This window comes from Balaenoptera borealis, assembly GCF_965194805.1.
Source record: "Balaenoptera borealis genome assembly, chromosome: X".
Classification (NCBI taxonomy): Eukaryota; Metazoa; Chordata; class Mammalia; order Artiodactyla; family Balaenopteridae; genus Balaenoptera; species Balaenoptera borealis.
The window spans coordinates 125,047,696-125,064,768 of NC_138881.1; the positions used below are offsets into that span (position 1 = coordinate 125,047,696).

The following is a 17,073-nucleotide window of genomic DNA, read 5'->3' on the forward strand; positions in this document are numbered from 1 at the left end:
AATCTACATGCATCTATCGGTTTGGGGCCATTCTTAGAGTTGCTAGTTTTTCCAGCTGGTGTGTCTACACTACAGAAAGGGAGAGCACGGTTCTCAAAAACCCCCAGGTCTGCTCATTTCTGCATTTGTTGGGGCCGCTCTGGTTGAAGCTTGTTGAAGCCACACCCTCATGTTGGGAAGCCTGAGGGTGCAGACGGTGCGGTGGAGCCCAGAGTGGTGGGCGCTGGCTGTCAGGTCGGTGCCATCGGTGCCAGGCTGCTCGTCTCCCTCCACTCCCACCCCATGTCCCGATTCTAGAGCATGTGTCCTTATTTGCCAGAGAGCAAGCCGAGGCCCACACTGGAGGGCACTGGGGCAGCCTGGGGACCCAGGGCCTGGAGAGCGACATCAGTGACAGTGACTGCTTCTGATGTGCACTCCTCAAAGGTGCTGTGAGGCACCCAGGGCAGGCCGAGGACTCATTCTACAGAAGAAAACTTGAGGCTCAGAGAGGGGGAGTGACTTGCCCACAGTCACACAGCAAATGGAGGAGCTAGGACTTCCATCAGGTCTTTTGCTGCCTACTCCAATGCTCCTCCCTCCACCCCAGCCCGCCTCTGCCTGCAGAGCGTGCAGTCTCTGTCACTTCGGGGCAAGCCCGCGGCACCAATACAGCCCCTCTTTCTAGGGTGAGATTCTTGCTCCAAACCACCTGTTAGCAGAGATTCATTCCTGAGACAAACCGACTCCTCTTGAAGCCAGTCAGGATTCCCTGCAGTTCCCATCCACCCTGGGATTCTCCAGAGCCTCAGGTCTTGCAATTCTGGAAATGCTGAAAGTCCTGTTTGTTCTACAGAAAGATCAGTTTGCGGGGACGTCGTTCTGCAAAACAACCGTGCAAATGATACATCAGCTACGGGTGCTCCTTTGATCCCATGTCTACACGCAGGCAGGTTCCCTCTCTCTCCCTCCTTCCCTCCTTGTCCCTCTTCCTGCAAACCCAGTCCTGCTGCATCGTGTCCTAGCTATTCTCCTTTCTTCTGAGCAAGTCTACTGGGGAACACTCCTGTCTCAGAGGGCTTGAAATGCAAGCTAGTTGGCCAGCGTGAGGTTCTTGGGAACTCCCAGGGAGCATATATAACAGTACTGAGGAAAGGTGTTGATGGAGCATGCGTGGACTCGTGTGAGAGAGGCTGAGAGAAGCAGAAGCAGATTGGCCGGGGCTGCCCCCGCGGGAGGTGCTAATGAGAGAGGAAGGGGAGACTAAATACGCCACAGGCGATTTCCAGCTTTTTGACGATCTTGCCCGGGGCTCTCTGGAGGGAGAAACGAGGCTGCCTGAGCCAATCTCTCCTGGACACCTTCGGCTTCCTGCATTCTTACCCAGGAGGGACTGTGCATATTTTTGCTGGCCTTTTGTAGGTGTCTGTGTTAAACCTCCAGCTAGAGTGTTCAAAATCAAGTGTTTATAGCAACCTGCCAGACTTCTTTGGAAAGAGTTATATATATATATTATATATATTATATATACATATATGTTCTTCTCCTTATGCCCATTTTCTGAGCCTGGACTGTACTCTTATACTCTAGACCCTTTACCAAGAAATCTTTGCCCTTTTTGCCATTCTGGACTAAAAAAATGTAGAAAGGGAAGAATTGCCATATGTCATTGTTCAGACAGAACCAGAAATAATGTTGACTTCAGAGCTGAACTTGGCCTCTATCAGAAGGGTTGCCTTTGTTTTCTCATTATTTAGGGGGTGGGGAAGGCATCACATGCTTTGAAATGCATTTTAATGAATGTTTATAAGGTCGTGGGGATCACATTGGTGGCTTTGTCTGCCCGATTATGAAATGGGACTCCGCCGGCACTGGTGGATGGAGATAAAATCATTCCTTTCTAAAAGACACCAGGACACCGTCCCTCATTCCCCCTCCCTGCCCTGCCACTGCCCGGACCTGTGAGGGCTGGGCCTCCTGGGGTCTAGTGTTGGTGTTGGCCCCTAACTAGCCGTGGGACCACAAGCAAATCACCACCCATTCTGTTTTCTGTAAAAAGTGAAGGTTGAGATGTGTTGTCTCGCAATCCTGCTAGCGGCTACTGATTCACTTATGGTAAAAAAAAAGAAAAAATGTCCTCCCAGTGAGTGGGCAGAGTCACGTGTAGTACAAGACCTGAAGGAAGTAGGGGCTGGCTGGGAGCTGGGACCCATAGCTTGCTGTACAGAGTCCACAGGGACTGGCAAACGGCACATAGGTAAAGCTGTTTAGAAGGGTCTGGAAGTTTGGTGGGGACCTGCCACCCCCAGCATGACGCTGAGAGGGGAAGTCATTCCGGGGTAGCAAGCTCTCTGCTGCACTTGATCTAGAAGGGTGGCCACGGGGTTCAGTCAAGCACAACAGCCCAGACAGGCTGACCTCGGTGGTGGCAGCAGCCTGGGTCTAGGGGTGAAATTAACTCGTAGTAGATGTCAACACAGCCGCCTTCCCTCGGCTTGTTTAGGCTTGGCTGGGGATCTGGCCATCCGGCCAGGGTGCTTTAGGCAATCTGTTGAAAGCTCTCCCCGTAAAATCTGAAATGCAGAGCTGCGGCCTCTAGCAAAGTGGAGTCTCGTTTAGTCCATTGAGAAAGGAAAGCTGGGAAGAGGCTCCCGCCTGCCCCGCCGCTGAGACTGCGGAGTCAACCAGCGCCCCCCATTGGACCCCCAGGGACAGCAAGGACAGCCTGCCCGCCGACTAGGGAGCCTCCCAAAGCGTTCAGGGAAGCTAGCACCAGCGGCGTCCGGCTGCAGGTTTGGCACAGCAAGGGTAGCACCTGCTCCAGCAGATGGGATCCACCGGCAGCACGGCGGCCCCCAGAACCTCGCAGGGGCATCCTGGGGTCCGCTGTGGGGTTGAGGGCCTGAAAAGTTGGGGGCACACACACTCTCAGTTCAGAGAGCTGGAGACCCCTTTCCTTCGCCAGTGGTTCCCAGTATTAACTTTAGCATCTGGTGGTCATGTCCCACCTTCCCCACCTCCTGCCACCTTAGTCCCAACAGGATAATGGCAGACCAACAATTAAATGAAAGCCCTAGTATCTGCCAGGCCGTTCCAACTCACAGCTCCTGCCCTCCCTCCTTTCCCTCCCATCCCCCAAGCCCATCCTTCCCCCGCCTGGTCCTATGCAGACTTCACTGGCATTAAACTCGCCTTGAGTCCAAGACATCACGAACAGCGCATTGGGCACGGCCATCGCCAGCTCGGACTCCCGGCAGGGGATCCTATGTAAAGCCCACACTGAGTCGTTCCTTACTGATCCATTTTAGACATTTCTGTTTTCAATATATTGGATTTGTTCTAAGTCTTTGGGAAAATGTAGAAGAGACCAAATTTCAGCCTGAAATGCAGTGACTTCTCTGTGGCCCATAATGGATTGAGTGAACGGCCAGGAAAACACGAGGCAGAGCTCACTGGGTGCTGAGTCATTTGTGTTCATTGGTCCACGGATTCATTCAGCTTCTGTTTACTGAGCACCTGCCGTGGGCCAAATACCTAGTGAGCACTCCTGGGTTCCTGCCTGCCCCGTGGTAGTCAGGCCTCAGGTGAATCTGGTGGCGGACCTGCCCCTCAAAGTGCCCTTTTCCGGGTGGTGGACATCTCAAAAGGAAGGGCAGGGAAGTAGGCAAGTCCCCTCGCTAAGAGAGGGGGAGCCCTTTCTGCGGGGATGGGACGGTCAGTGTCCAGCCATCGGCGGGGGAGGATGGAGGCTGCGGGTCGGGGAGCAGCTGAGTGACGGTGGCAGGCCCCTGTATCTGCCCGGGCCCTGGGGCCCTCTAGCTGAGCCGCTCGGGGCAAGCCTTGCCCATCCCAGGGTCTCAGGGGCCCTCCCTGTCTTTAAAGGCCAGGGTTGGACTCCCAGAGCACTTCCAGATCTGCCCTCTGTAATGCCAGCTACTAGTTAATGAGGGTCCACTAGGTGCCATGGAATCTGTCCCGTCTCACATGATAGCCCGAGCAGCATCCTGAGATGGGAACTAAAATGACACTCATTTTACAAATGAAGAGACAGAACTCAAGAGATTCTGTGTGGAGGCCAATACGTAGTGGTTGCGTCTGCCTCGGGACCGGGGCCCTAGGCCATCCTGCCTCCACCCATGCTCTCAACCTGGCAGTCCACTGAGAGCCAGCCAGGGAGCTGTAACAAACCTTGGGTGCCTGGGCCCCGCCCCCGCCCCGGAGGAGACTGAAGCAGTTCAGCTGTGGTAGGAGAGCCTGGGAATCTGGGGGTTTCTAAGTGCATCTGATGGGTGCCAAGGATCCAGATGTGCAGCCCTGGGGGATCTCTTTTGACGTTCACTCTGCTGTAAGAGTCACGGCCACTGTCGTGCTAGTAGGTGGCCCTCACGCACGCCTTGACCCTCCAGTGAGCCAAACGTAAGGGGACGTCAGAGGATCAGCAGTGGATGTCCCAGTAAGACTTCAAAGCTGGAAAGAGGTTTCTTCGTGCAAAAGTGCTTCAGGGGAAATGTATCTGGTAGAGCGCTGGCCTTTAGGTGATTTCCAGGCCCGTCTCTTCCCACACATAATCCTCCACTCCACTCCCTTCCCCTTCACTGCAGGTCATGGTCATTTACAAGACAGCCACGGGTGACTGTATGAAGCCTTGAAAGAGTAGGAAATACGGCATTAGTAACTTCTTTGATTTGTTCCCAAAGGCTAGGCTTTTATAAATGGCGGGCAGTTCCCCCAAGCGCAGATCACAGATCGGGGCCTTTTCCTGTTGTTTCCTATCTCCCCAACCTGAGGATGCATCTGCACGGAGGCATTTCTTAATTAGATAGCTTTATACTTTTTTGGTGGAGGATTGTAAGTTATTCCATTAAAAACAAGCAATAGAAAAATACAGAGAATAGAAAGTGAGTTTCCAGTCACCCCCAAAAGATGACTACTCCAAAGAGTTGCATATACTTCCTTCCAAGGTGTTTCTGTGCACTCGTAGCAATGTGTGTGTATGTGCGTGCACATGTGTGTGTCTGCGTGTGTACAGATAAATGGAACCATGCTATAGTGACTGTTATGCAGTTGTGTTACGCTCCAAACAGTGTCTCTCAGACAGCTGCCCAAAAGAACACGCCAGATCTACTTCACTCCTCCAAAGCCTCTGCTTTATCCCATTTTCTCACCAGAGCCTGATGCATTTAACCGAGACAGGGAAGCAACCTAAAAAGTTCAATGTCTACGTCACGCTTTTCCTTTTAAAAAATCAGGTTACCGGTAGACAGGTGGGAATTGCAAGTTTCTTAGCGATTCTCCTTTGCCCTCCAATGTCTGCCCGCGGCCCAGTGCACTCCGTGCCTTCTGCATAGTTTCGCTGAAAGCTCCTTTAAGTGGGCAGAGAATATCCTTCGCGTGACTTTCTGTAGTGTTTGGTGTAGAGACAGCATAATGCTTTATTTGAACTGTAACACGCCAGTCTAAATGAAACACAGCAACAAAAGAACAAGCCTCATGGTTCTAAAAATAGGCTGTATTGTATAGTTTTGACAACTCTTTCTAAGTCTTGAAACTGAGAGATCTGTTTTATCTTGCAAGTTTCCTGTTCAATAGCTTTAATGTGCCAAGCCTTTATAAACATTCCTCTGTCTCCCCCCTTCCCTCTCCCTCCCTCCCGCCCTTCCTCCCCACCCCTCTTTTCTCTTCCAGCCACAGGGAACCGTTAAGAGGAGACAGGAAGGAGAAACTTTCCAGCTTTCAGGCATGGCCGAAGGAGGTTACCCTAATAAAATTAAGAGACCATGCCTTGAAGATGTCACCCTTTCGATGGGCCCCGGCGCCCATCCCAGCACAGCCTGTGCAGAGCTGCAGGTTCCTGCGTTAGCCATGAACCCTAGCTCTGCAGCGATGGGAGCAGCTGGCCATTCATTACTACTCGAAAATAACCCCATGAACGGCAGCGTAATGGGCTCACCGTTTGTGGTGCCACCAACTGCGGAAATGGGACTGAAAGGCCCCCCTCTTTCTTACTATGACAAGACCAACACTGTGCCTGCTGTGGACCAGGAACTTCAAGATCTGCTGGAGGAGCTAACAAAAATTCAAGAACCTTCTCCGAGTGAGCTCGACCTTGAAAAAATCCTGGGGAGCAAGCCGGAAGAACTGCTGGTCTTAGATCACCCCCCGGCCACCCTAGGCGTGACTCCCAAGCCTGCGGTTCAGATGCCACACTTGGAGAGCCTTGGTTCCAGCAAGGACTTCGCTTCGAGCTGCAGCCAGGTCCCTGGGGTGTCGCTTCAAATCCCGCCCTCCTCCGCGGGGATCAGCTACGTCATTCCCTCCACCAGTAAGCAGATGGTCTCCCCCAGTTCTTCAACAGCACAGGCCAAGAGCCAGGTCCAGGCGCCGCTCCCTGCGGCTGCCTTGCCCCCGCTCCCTGCGGCTGCCTTGCCCCCGCTCCCAGTGCCTCAGTGGCACCACGCCCACCAGCTGAAGGCGCTGGCGGCCAGCAAGCAGGGCTGTAGTACGAAGCAGCTGGGCCCCGCTCCCAGATGGTCTGGCCTGCCTCTTCCCGGCCTCTCCCCGCCCTACCGCCCGCTGCCCTCACCACAGCCGCTGCAGCCCTTCAGCCCTCAGGGCCTCATGGTGTCCTGCATGTCGTCGAGCAGCCTGCCGGCGAGTGCTCTGCAGGGCTCTCCCAATGCCTTATTGTCCAGCGTGGCGCCCAGCAGCGGCGCTGCCCTGGGGCCGGCCATGACCTATGCCCCCGAGAAGCTCCCCAGCCCCGCGCTCCAGCAGCAGCCGCAGTTCAGCCCGCAGCCCTCCATCCTCGCCAACTTGGTGTCCTCCACCATCAAACACCCTCAAGGGCACCTGCTATCCACTCTGCCCACCAGCAGCCCGGGGCCCTCCACTCCCTACCACGCAGAGAGGCTGTCCAGCTCCGGCCTGCCGCAGTGCCCCCTGATCCGGAGCCTCGCTCCCACCAGCAGTCCGCTCGGCCCGCAGCAGCCGCAGCTGCAGCTGCCGCCGCTGCCGCCGCCAGCCAGTACCATCCTCAAGCCCATGGCCACCAGCTCACCCAGAACCCTGAGCCTGATCACGCAGCAGGGGCTGGCCGGCCCCAGCCCGGGAGCCCCGGAGCCTTTTACTTTCGGCCACACCAAGCCCTTGTCACATTTCGTCTCTGAGCCGGGCCCCCCGAAGATGCCCTTGGTGCCCGCCGCGTCTCGGCAGCCTGCCCTGCTCCACTACTTGCAGCAGCCGACGCTGACGCCGGCCTCTTCTGCCACGGCCTCGTCCACGGCCACAGCCAGCTTGCAGCTGCAGCAGCAGCCGGACGCCGCTTCGTTCCTTCTGCAGCACGTGACGCAGCAGCCGCAGCGCGTTCGGCGGTCGGTGGCCTCGGATTCCATGCCTTCTCTGCCCAGACAGGTAAGCCGATCTCATCTCTGGTTGCGTCCCTTGGTTTTGGAAATAAGAACCATGTTTCATGGTATTGAGAGCCGGCTTTGGAGGCAGATCCAGGCTGTAGTCCTCTTTGAGAGTGGACTTCACTCTGGAAAAGTCTGTTGAAGCCAACTTATTCTGCGCGGTCGAAGCACAGTATTCATGAGGTCAAGGTTATGGTTTCAGTTCCTGTGCAGGTCGCTTAGCTTCCCTGGGAGAAAAGTGCACCCACAAGGTGCCGCCAGGGGAAGGAACCAGGGCAGACGAGTCAGAATCACACAGAACTGGGCCGTGAGGCACGTTCCCTCACCCAGGACCAGTGAAGCCTTCATAGGATGCAAGGAAATTGCATTGAAGCATTTAAATTTTCTCCCTGCTGGTGTAAGGCTGCACACCGAGCCTTCTAGAAGTGTCACAGCAAACGTCTGCTGGACAGCGGCAGCGTGCCATTCACCCCTGCACCAGGTGCTGAGGCAGGTCCTAAATGAAAATGTCAGAGACGTGTCAGGTAGTTACTCTTACCATCCCCATTTTACAGACGAAGTAACTGAGGCTCAGAGTGTTGAAATGACTCGCCCAGAGTCACACAGTTAGCCAGAGGCCCAGCAGCAACTTGAAGGCAGGCGGGCTTGCTCCAGAGCCCGTGCTCTTCTCAAAATCCCCATGATGTCTCTCTCATCTCCTACAGTCTTGTCAATCACTCAGTTCAGCTACTTCTCCCTGGGCGGTGTCTATCATAGTTCCCACTTTTCGTTTGCTCTGACCTCTGCCTGTATTAGTTACCTATGGCCGCGTAACAAATTAGCCCGTAACTACTGCTTAAAACAAGACACATACATAACTTCACAGTTTCTGGGGGCTGGGAATCCTGGCACAGCTTAGCAGGGCCTTCTGGCCCCAGGTCTCTCACAAGGTTGCAGTCATCTTAAGGTTCAACTGGGAAGGACTGGCTTCCAAACTCACTGCTGTGGTTGTTGGCAGGCAGCAGTTCCTTGCGGGTTGTTGGACTGAGGTCTCGGTCCGTCATGAGCTGTTGGCCAGAGGCCTCCCTTGGTTCCTTGCCACGTGGACCTCTTCATAGAGCCTCTCACAACATGACGGCCAGCTTCATCAGAGCAAGCAAAAGAGAATGTGCCAGCAAGAGAGGCAGGGGGAGTGCCAGCAAGTCAGAAGTCACAGTCTGTATCACCTAGTCTGGGAAGTGACATTGCATCACGTGTGCAGTATTCTGTTCATTAGACGCGAGCATGAAGATGTGAATACCAGCAGGGGATTACAGGCTGGGGAGGGTACCAGGAGGCAGGGATCCCTGGGAACCACGTTAGATGTCTCCCTGCCCCAAATACCGTCTTTCATGCTTCCTCTTTTCCATTGCTCTCAGGCCTGCCCAAGTTCAGGCCCTCTTGATTCTTCATCCGAACTCGTACAGTTGACTCTTAAACTGGTCGCCCCAATAAACCATCCGTTTCTCTGAGAATTACCTTGCTATAACACAGACCTGATCATGTTCACACTTGCTCGGAAGATTCTGGAGGCCCATAAGCTGGCTCCATCTACCTCCTTAGACTCAGTGTCCATCGGGCCCCAAAGTGCTTGCAGCTCCCGGCCCACTCTGCGTTCTTGGCCTTGACTCCCACTGTTGCCTGTGTCTGGCCTTCCCTGCCCACCTTTGCTATCCTGTCCCACTCTTACAGCTCCTAAGGCTCAGTCACCATCCCCCCCGCCCCCCAGGAAGCTTTTCCCCAACTGTCCTCTGGACTTCCGTCTCCCACTCTGCCTCCTTCTTCTGTAGAGAAGCCAAGGAGTAGGTGGCCGTAAAGTGCTTGGCTGGGAATGTGGCCCAAGGGAAGCTCCTGGTGTGGGCTGACCTCTTTGCTGAGGGCCCTGGATGACCATGGCCGTGGCAGTCCCCAGAGGAGAGAGACCGTGTCTTTTTCATCCAGGTCTCATGAAGCATCACCAAGCAGAGCGCTCCACGCCAGGGATCGGTCCTTCAATGGGAGCACCCGTGGGGGTGGCCATGGTGAGCGGCCAGCCCTTGTCCACAGTTCAGGAGCACTTTGGTTTGATTTTGTTATAGGCCTGTTGCCAACTGTTTTCGTGGACTTCTGCAGCTGGCTTGGGGGAGCGCCAGCGTCAGCACCGGAGCCCTTATCCTAGCAGGCAAGATCCTCAGCCTGGAGCCGTGTCACCATCTAACATTGTGAGCCTTTTTGGTTTCTTTTGTGTTCAGTGGGGAACGTGTGTAGCCTGACTGTGTTGCCTCGGAGCCAGACCAGCTGGCTCACAGAGAGAATCTTTCATGATTAGGGTCGTGAAAATCACACCGGACTGATTCGCTAGGTGGGGCTGGAGAAAGTGTCCGGGAGAAAGCGCATGCAGCCGAGCTCCCCAGGCCAGGAGGGGCTCAGGTGATCTCTGCCGACAGAGGCAGGAGGCTGGGCTCCCCAATGGGATGCTCTTGCTGCCAAGAGCTACTTCCCAGCCAGCACTGGCCAGTGCCCAGGGGCTGGGCGTGCTACCTGGTACTTCACCTGCCTTTTCTCGTCTTAGTCCTCAGGGGTAGGGGCTGTTATCATTCTCTTTAAAGCTGAGAAGTCCCCAGGGTTGCCCACAGTCACGCAGCAAGTCGGGGCCAGAGCAGGGAGTCCGGCTAGAGAGCCCACACTTGTAACCCCACGCACGGGGCCCTGCCTCCAGAGCCCTTTGTTCCTGCCTTGACCTCCTAACTGTTGCCTCTTCTACAAAGTGGGTGTGATGGTAGGTTGTTTGAGGTTGTCTGAGGATTAAAAGCGTCGATTCAGTGCATCTGAAGCACTCCAAACAGCCTGGCGCAAAAGCTGCCAACGAAAGCTTGCTCTCACTCCTAGCCATGAGTCTCCAGATCTGTTTCCTGGGGGCGAAGATGGTTCTCAAACCTGGGGCTGTGTCGGGGCAGAATATGAGCAGTGCTCTCTCCAGACCCCATGCCTGCCAGTGAGATGGACAGGAGTGGTGGGGCCCACTAGCTTCGTGGGCTCTTCTCGTCCTAGGCCCTGCCCTGCCTAGACCACCGCAGGCCCACTGGGCGAGGGGAAGGAGCCGCCTTTGTGCTTTCGCTCTGGCTCCACCCCGCTTCCCAGCACCCTGCTCTGTGCACGGCGTTCTTTTAGCCAAGATGCACTGACGAGGCCTCCAAACGGGCACATCAGCAGCTCCGCTGTTCCTTCTCGTGGCTTTTCCGCATTCAGTTTAAGGCCTGAGAACCCAGCTCCGGTCACTTGTCCAGGAGAAGGTGGAAGAAAGGGAGAGGCGAGTGTTTGAGGCCCCCATGGTGGGCAAGTACATGCTTCTTGCTCCCAGCAGGGAGAACTTGCCGTGTTTTACTGATGGCCAAGCTGAGCCTCAGGGAAACACTCGTTACCCCCTGGATGGCGTTGACTAGCTCGTCGCACCTCCGGGGATGGTAGTGGTTACCACAGAAGGACTGGGCATTCATGTTAAACCAGAAATGCCAAATCCAGCTGTCGCGAGGAGCTCGTTCTTATTTTCAGACTAGTTTTTCTCAGCTTGGGGGATTTCACTTTACCAGTTACGTGAGCGATCCAATTTCAGTGACCCGCTTGCTTGCACTGAAGGTAAAAGGTAAATGCCATCTGGCATCAGGGCAGCAGTTCAGCATGGCAAGGGCCCTGGAGGCAGACAGACTGGGGTTCAAGTCCAGACAGCAACTCGTAAGTGGGCAATGTGCCAGGAGCAGTGTCACTTAAGCCCCCTGAGCCTCAGCTGTACCTGGGGAAAGGGATGGGCCCCATCTCGTAAGGCTTTGAAAGACAGGAGATGCTGAACCGATACCGCTCAGACCCCTGCCCGGCCCACACTCCGCGCCCAGGCACGGCAGGCGTGGGCTCCCGGACTTGGATCTGGAACCCCTGGGGTCAGACGCGTTTCCAAATTCAGAACTTTGGGGACTTTAGAAAAGTAATATGGTGCATATACCAAATATGACACGACCCTCCGGTGGAATCTGGGGCAGCATTTTATTATTTTTTGCAGAGAAATATAAATATTTAACTAAGCCCAGGTCAAGTTTTGTTCCCAAATAAATTTTGGCACCAAATTTACAAAAATAAAATAGGCTTTCAGAGCTTTGGGCCTTGAAATTACAGATAAGGGATGTGGACCTAGAATTATTAAGGAAAGGACTATGGACTCGTGACACCCAGCCCTGGTGTGTTGACTTTCAAGGCCCCCAAATCTCCTCACTGTATTCCCCACTCTACTCCCAAGGCTGGGTGACTTCTCTCTGTTTTGTTTTTTTTGTTGTTGGTTTTTTATTTATTTATTTATTTATGGCTGTGTTGGGTCTTCGCTTCTGTGTGAAGGCTTTCTCTAGTTGTGGCAAGCGGGGGCCACTCTTCATCGCGGTGCGCGGGCCTCTCACTATCGCGGCCTCTCTTGTTGCGGAGCACAGGCTCCAGACGCGCAGGCTCAGTAGTTGTGGCTCACGGGCTTGGTTGCTCCGCGGCACGTGGGATCTTCCTAGACCAGGGCTCGAACCCGTGTCCCCTGCATTGGCAGGCAGATTCTCAACCACTGCGCCACCAGGGAAGCCCTTCTCTCTGTTTTTAATCGAAGTGAGGCAAAATGAATTTTGTTGCCATAATTGAATGCCCCTTCTCGCTGAAAACCATTGAGGATACCTTAGGGTATTGTGAACATCAGGGTTAGGACTTCAATTTGACTATCAGCCACTGGCAGAGGAACTGACATTTACTCAAAGACAGAGACAGTTCTGTCCAGGAGATGGGACTTGTGCTCTGGAAGAGTCGGGGAAGCAAGAGGCAGCAAGAGCGCCCTGGGTGCACGTGCGATTGCAGAGCTGGGAGTGTAGCCTGGCGGGGAGGAGGAACGAGGATGGTGGCCAGTTGGAATAAGAACAAAAAAGCCTGAAATCTGATCCTTGAGGCAGGCCCAGTGGGGGGGTTGGGCAGCTGCAGAGAAATAGACCAAAGAGGCATATGCTATGGTTTGGAGAGATTTTGAGAGGGGCGAGAGAGGGGACCTGAGCCTGCCTCTGGGAAGGCTGGACGAGCCCTCGCCTGCGTCTGCCCCGTTTTCCGCCTTTAATGCCAGCCGCCAGTCTCCCGTGCTTAGGCAGCAGTGAGCACCCAGCGATGGTGGAGGCGCGGGCTCATCGGGGGAACTTGCCATCCACCCTCCTGAAGGGCTGGGCCGGAGGGGGATCTGGGCGCCTCGGTCTGAAGTGGGACCGTGAGGAAGCCCTCTTGTCACCCTCAGCCGTGGGTGCCTCTTGCCCCTGGGAACTGAGCCCCTGAAGCACAGCACTCCCAGCACCCAGGGCCTGGAGGGAGACAGCACAGAGCCAGGGACAGCGGGGCCTTGGCCCTTGGTTCCTGGCAGGATGCAGGCCCCCGGGACTGGGCTTGAGGCTTGGATCACTGAGGTCCAAATCCCGGCTCTGCCACTTTTTCATTTGGCACGCTCCTTCCTCTCTCTGTGCCTCAGTCTCTCCATCTGCAAAATGGAGATGCTAGTGTACCTATCAAATGGGGCTGCTGAGAGGATTCAAGGAGATGAGGTAAAAGTGCCTGGCCCAGGGCCTGGCACACAATAATGCTCCACCGATGTTAGCTCTACTGTTTCGAGAAAGCTCTTGAAACTCGGCACCCAGTGGAATGCGTTTAGGCTGCCAGGCTCCTCTCCGGCTCCCAGAGTTGGGTGGTGGCTTGCAGAGGAGGGGCGGGGGAGCGCCCTCCAGCCGTGGGGTGTCAGGGAGGCCAAGTGGCAGACACAGACTGGTGACCCCCGAAAGGAGCAGAGCAGCCGGGCCTGGCTGCAGCTTCCCGAGCACCCTGGCCAGTGGGGAGGGGACAGTGCTGGCCATTCTCCCTCCGAGCACAGATGGCAGAGGTGCTGGGAGCCATGCGGGGGGCTGCACCATCCCCGCGTGTGTGCTGAGTAACAAACGGCAGTAACAAATTCTGCCTGCATTCAGCTGGGCCCCAACCCCGCCGCTTGCAGCAGGCCGAGGGCTGCCTGGGTTTCTAGATCCAGAGGGACTGCTGCTGATGGGCGGAGAGAAAGAATGGAGGGCAAGTGAGGGCCAGCCTTGCCGGCCTCCCGGCGCCAACGCCACCAGGAGCACTGGTTCAGCGTGGTGACTTGGTTTGGACTTCCAAGGTTGGACTCGACTGCTCGGTAGAGCAGAACCTTGAATTACTGCTGTCTCGATTAACACTGCAAATTAAAATCTTTCCCTTCACACCGTGACCTCCCATTGCAAACCAAAATGATAAAACCAGGTTAGTTAGACCGAGAGAATTCCCTATTCTTGTCAAAGTTATGCCGGCTCCATTTTCCACTGGAGGAAGAGAGTCAGGAGAAATGGCAGCGTGTGAGTCTGCTCCTAGCCTCAACATCGTTCATGGCCCTTTAAAAGCAAGTGACCACTATCTTGCCAGAATACTACACCCCCGTGGGATCAGATGTACCACACGTTGTCAAGGAAGGGCCTGTGACCTTGGACTTGAGAGTCCTTTCAGCAGCTTCCCTTAATTCTTCTGCTGTTTTGAGGCTAAGAGGCAGGGCAGAGCGGCACTGCTCCCCGTGTAATGAGGAAAGCTTCTTCGCCTTTGTCTTCTACGAATTCTGGTGAGAAGCATCACAGATTTCATTTCAAAGGTTAGTACTGCTGAAATGCAAGAGCAGAGGCCCCTGGGGGAAGCTCTGGGTGCACTAAGGAAGAAGCAGGGCAGGCAAGTCAGATTTCAAAGAGCCCATGTGTCCGAGCTCGGGCCTCGCCTTACACTCGTCTTCTCTACCAGACATGAGGACATTTTCCTGAATAAGCATCTTTATTTTGTTTTTAAATTATTATTATTTTTAAGATTTATTTATTTATTCATTTTTGGCTGTGTTGGGTCTTAGTTGCGGCACGCGGGCTTTTCTCTAGTTGTAGCACTCAGGCTCAGTAGTTGCGGCGCGTGGGCTTAGTTGCCCTGCGGCACGTGGGATCCCTGACCAGGGATCGAACCGGTGTCCCCTGCATTGCAAGATGGATTCTCAACCACTGGACCACCAAGGAAGTCCCTAAGCATCTTTATTTTGTATTTAAGCACGATTGTACATACAAGCTTAGTTTTTCCTTTCTTTTTTTAAATTGGGCAGCAAAGAACTATTTAGTTTGGGGAAACATTTTTTAGCTGCTTTGGGAGGAAATATAATTAGACAAAGTTTACAATAAGTCCCCTACATACGAACCTCCAAGTTATGAGCTTTCAAAGATGCGCACGTGCCCCTGTATGCCAGCTGTTGTACTGTACTACAGTACTGTTCAAGGTACTGTACTGTAAGATTAAAAATGTTTTCTTGGGACTTGCCTGGTGGCACAGTGGTTAAGAATCCGCCTGCCGGGACTTCCCCAGTGGTTCAGTGGTTAAGAATCCGCCTGCCAATGCAGGGGACATGGATTCGAGCCCTGGCCCGGGAAGATCCCACATGCCACGGAGCAACTAAGCCCGCGTGCCACAACTACTGAAGCCTGCACACCTAGAGCCCGTGCTCCGCACAAGAGAAGCCACTGCAATGAGAAGCCTGCGCATCTCAACGAAGAGCAGCCCCCGCTCGCCACAACTAGAAAAAGCCCACTTGCAGCAACAAAGACCCAACGCAGTCAAAAATAAATAAATTAATGAATTTTTAAAAAATTTTTCTTTATTTTTTGTCTTTGTTAGTTTTTTAGGTATTATTTGTCTGAAAAATACTATAAACCTATTACAATACAGTAATATATAGCCGATTGTGTTAGTTGGGTACCTAGGCTAACTTTGTTGGACCTCAAACAAATTGGACTTACAAATGCGCTCTCAGAACAGAACTCATTCATATGTAGGGGACTTACTGTAATAATACATTTTGGTAATTTAGAGACCGACATCTCTGTGTTGAATAAGTTTTGTTTTAACCACTCTGAATTGCCAGGAAATGAAAGTCTGTTTGGCAAAACACGGGCTCAGAACTTGGTACTAATGTTACCAAGAATCAGATTTTTTTTTTCAGTTTCTTTTTTGGTTTCTAAGTACCATTAATGATCCTCCACCTCAAAGCTATGTCCTTTTTTCAAGAAGTGGAAATTTTAAATGAGCTGCCTATCAAATGCTAACTTTTTAAACATCAAGCTTTTTCTGTGTCAGAAGCTGAAGAATAAGTGAGACGTCGCGTTGCAATGAGGCAGCATTACTTTTTGCCCCTGGAGTAATGATCCATCACTTAGTAAGGTCAACAACAAAATTAATGGGGATGCACAAAGCCCCCCAATTCAGATGCCTCCATAATGGCGATCACCAGCCTTAATTTTTAATTGCTTGACAATTGACTCATGAAAGCTAGAAAGGCAGCCATTTTCAGAAACCTCCTGTGAAGTTTTTGTTTGGTTTTTTGTTTGTTCCTTTTGTCTTTACATACCTGAAAGGAACACTAAACTTTGCTGAAGTTGGGGTGCCCAAAATAAGACGTTTTAAAAATGAAGTGTGTAAATTATTTTATACTAAGTTCATTGAAACAAGCTGCATATTTGTCACTGTAAAGCAAGGAAAGGAATCTGACTTCAGTTTTCAAAGAGTCGAAGAGGACAGAAATAAATCATTGTGTTATGTTCCTTTAAACTGTAACTGCTTATGAATATCTACAAACCCAAAATGTAGACCACGTCAAGGAGAGGCCGTCCACTTCCACACATAAAACAGGTTTGAAAGTGAAGTGGTCAGCTACTGTTGTGACCCCAAGTGAAAAGTTAGCAAAATAGAAAAAATGTCTAGGGTAGATGGAGGGTCACAGTGGATTTGCACCGTTCGGCTGTGACCCTAACACCTACAGCCAGCGTTGTCGCTGAGTTCAGGATGGCGCCAGAGGAGCAACGCAGGTCAGAGATGCGACCCTCCGGGCGAGCAAGGGATGTGTCCTAAGGGGGCTCCACTGCACCCCTGCCCCTCCTTCCTGCACCCTCCCCAGCTTCCCTCTCTCAAATCCATTCGTGGCGCCATAGCACAAATTTATGGCAACCTCTCCTGAGCCCGTTTGTACGTTCAGCCTCTTCTGTCCCTTGGGGGTTGTCAAATCGCACAACCTGGGCCTGCTGGGCAAAGCAACAGTGTGCATATGCTCCTGGTGGCTTGTGAGCTTGAAGGGGGCAGCGGATGAAAGCAGTCCACCCCACCCCTACCCCCAGAGAGTTTCTGCTTCTTCCTAAGGAGTTGAAAAAGTTTAGGTTTTGATTTGATCTCGTGAATTTTGCCCACAGTGACAAGCGCTGCTTTGTCTGATTGTGCTCTGTTGTTGTTGGATGAGGGCTTATCATGTTAGCTTCTCCCAACAAAAGCAGTGAGGTTGTTGAGAGCTAAAAGCAGCGTAAAGGTCCAAAGAGATCACACCTCCACCCCAGGCCCACGTGCGTGCGTGGCGGTCCTGAGATCCCATGCGGTGCCCCGAGCTGAGCCTTCCCTGGCTCCTGCCTCCCAGGGGAATAACAGCTTCTAAGACAGTGGAAGAAAGGGGCAGCATTTCTCCATTTCTTCCATCCTTCGCTCCTTCTCCCCATGTGAACCGAGTTTCATGTTAGATTAGAAAGTGGGCAGCATGGACTCGCACAGAGCCCGTAGACCTTGACTC

At 53.2% G+C, this 17,073-nt stretch overlaps 1 protein-coding gene across 8 annotated transcripts in view; it reads left to right on the forward strand.

Moving 5' to 3' along the window:
• Nucleotides 1-17,073, forward strand: part of MAMLD1 (mastermind like domain containing 1) — a 113,633-nt gene that overhangs the window by 73,194 nt on the left and 23,366 nt on the right. For 3 of the 8 annotated variants that reach the window (XM_082376059.1, XM_082376062.1, XM_082376058.1), the window contains exons 3-4: nucleotides 5,665-7,389; nucleotides 9,485-9,607. In XM_082376059.1, coding sequence (XP_082232185.1) covers nucleotides 5,665-7,389; nucleotides 9,485-9,607 — 1,848 coding nt within the window. The remainder of the gene's footprint in view (nucleotides 1-5,664; nucleotides 7,390-9,484; nucleotides 9,608-17,073) is intronic. The other 5 variants (XM_082376065.1, XM_082376061.1, XM_082376064.1 and 2 more) reach the window with 3 other exon arrangements.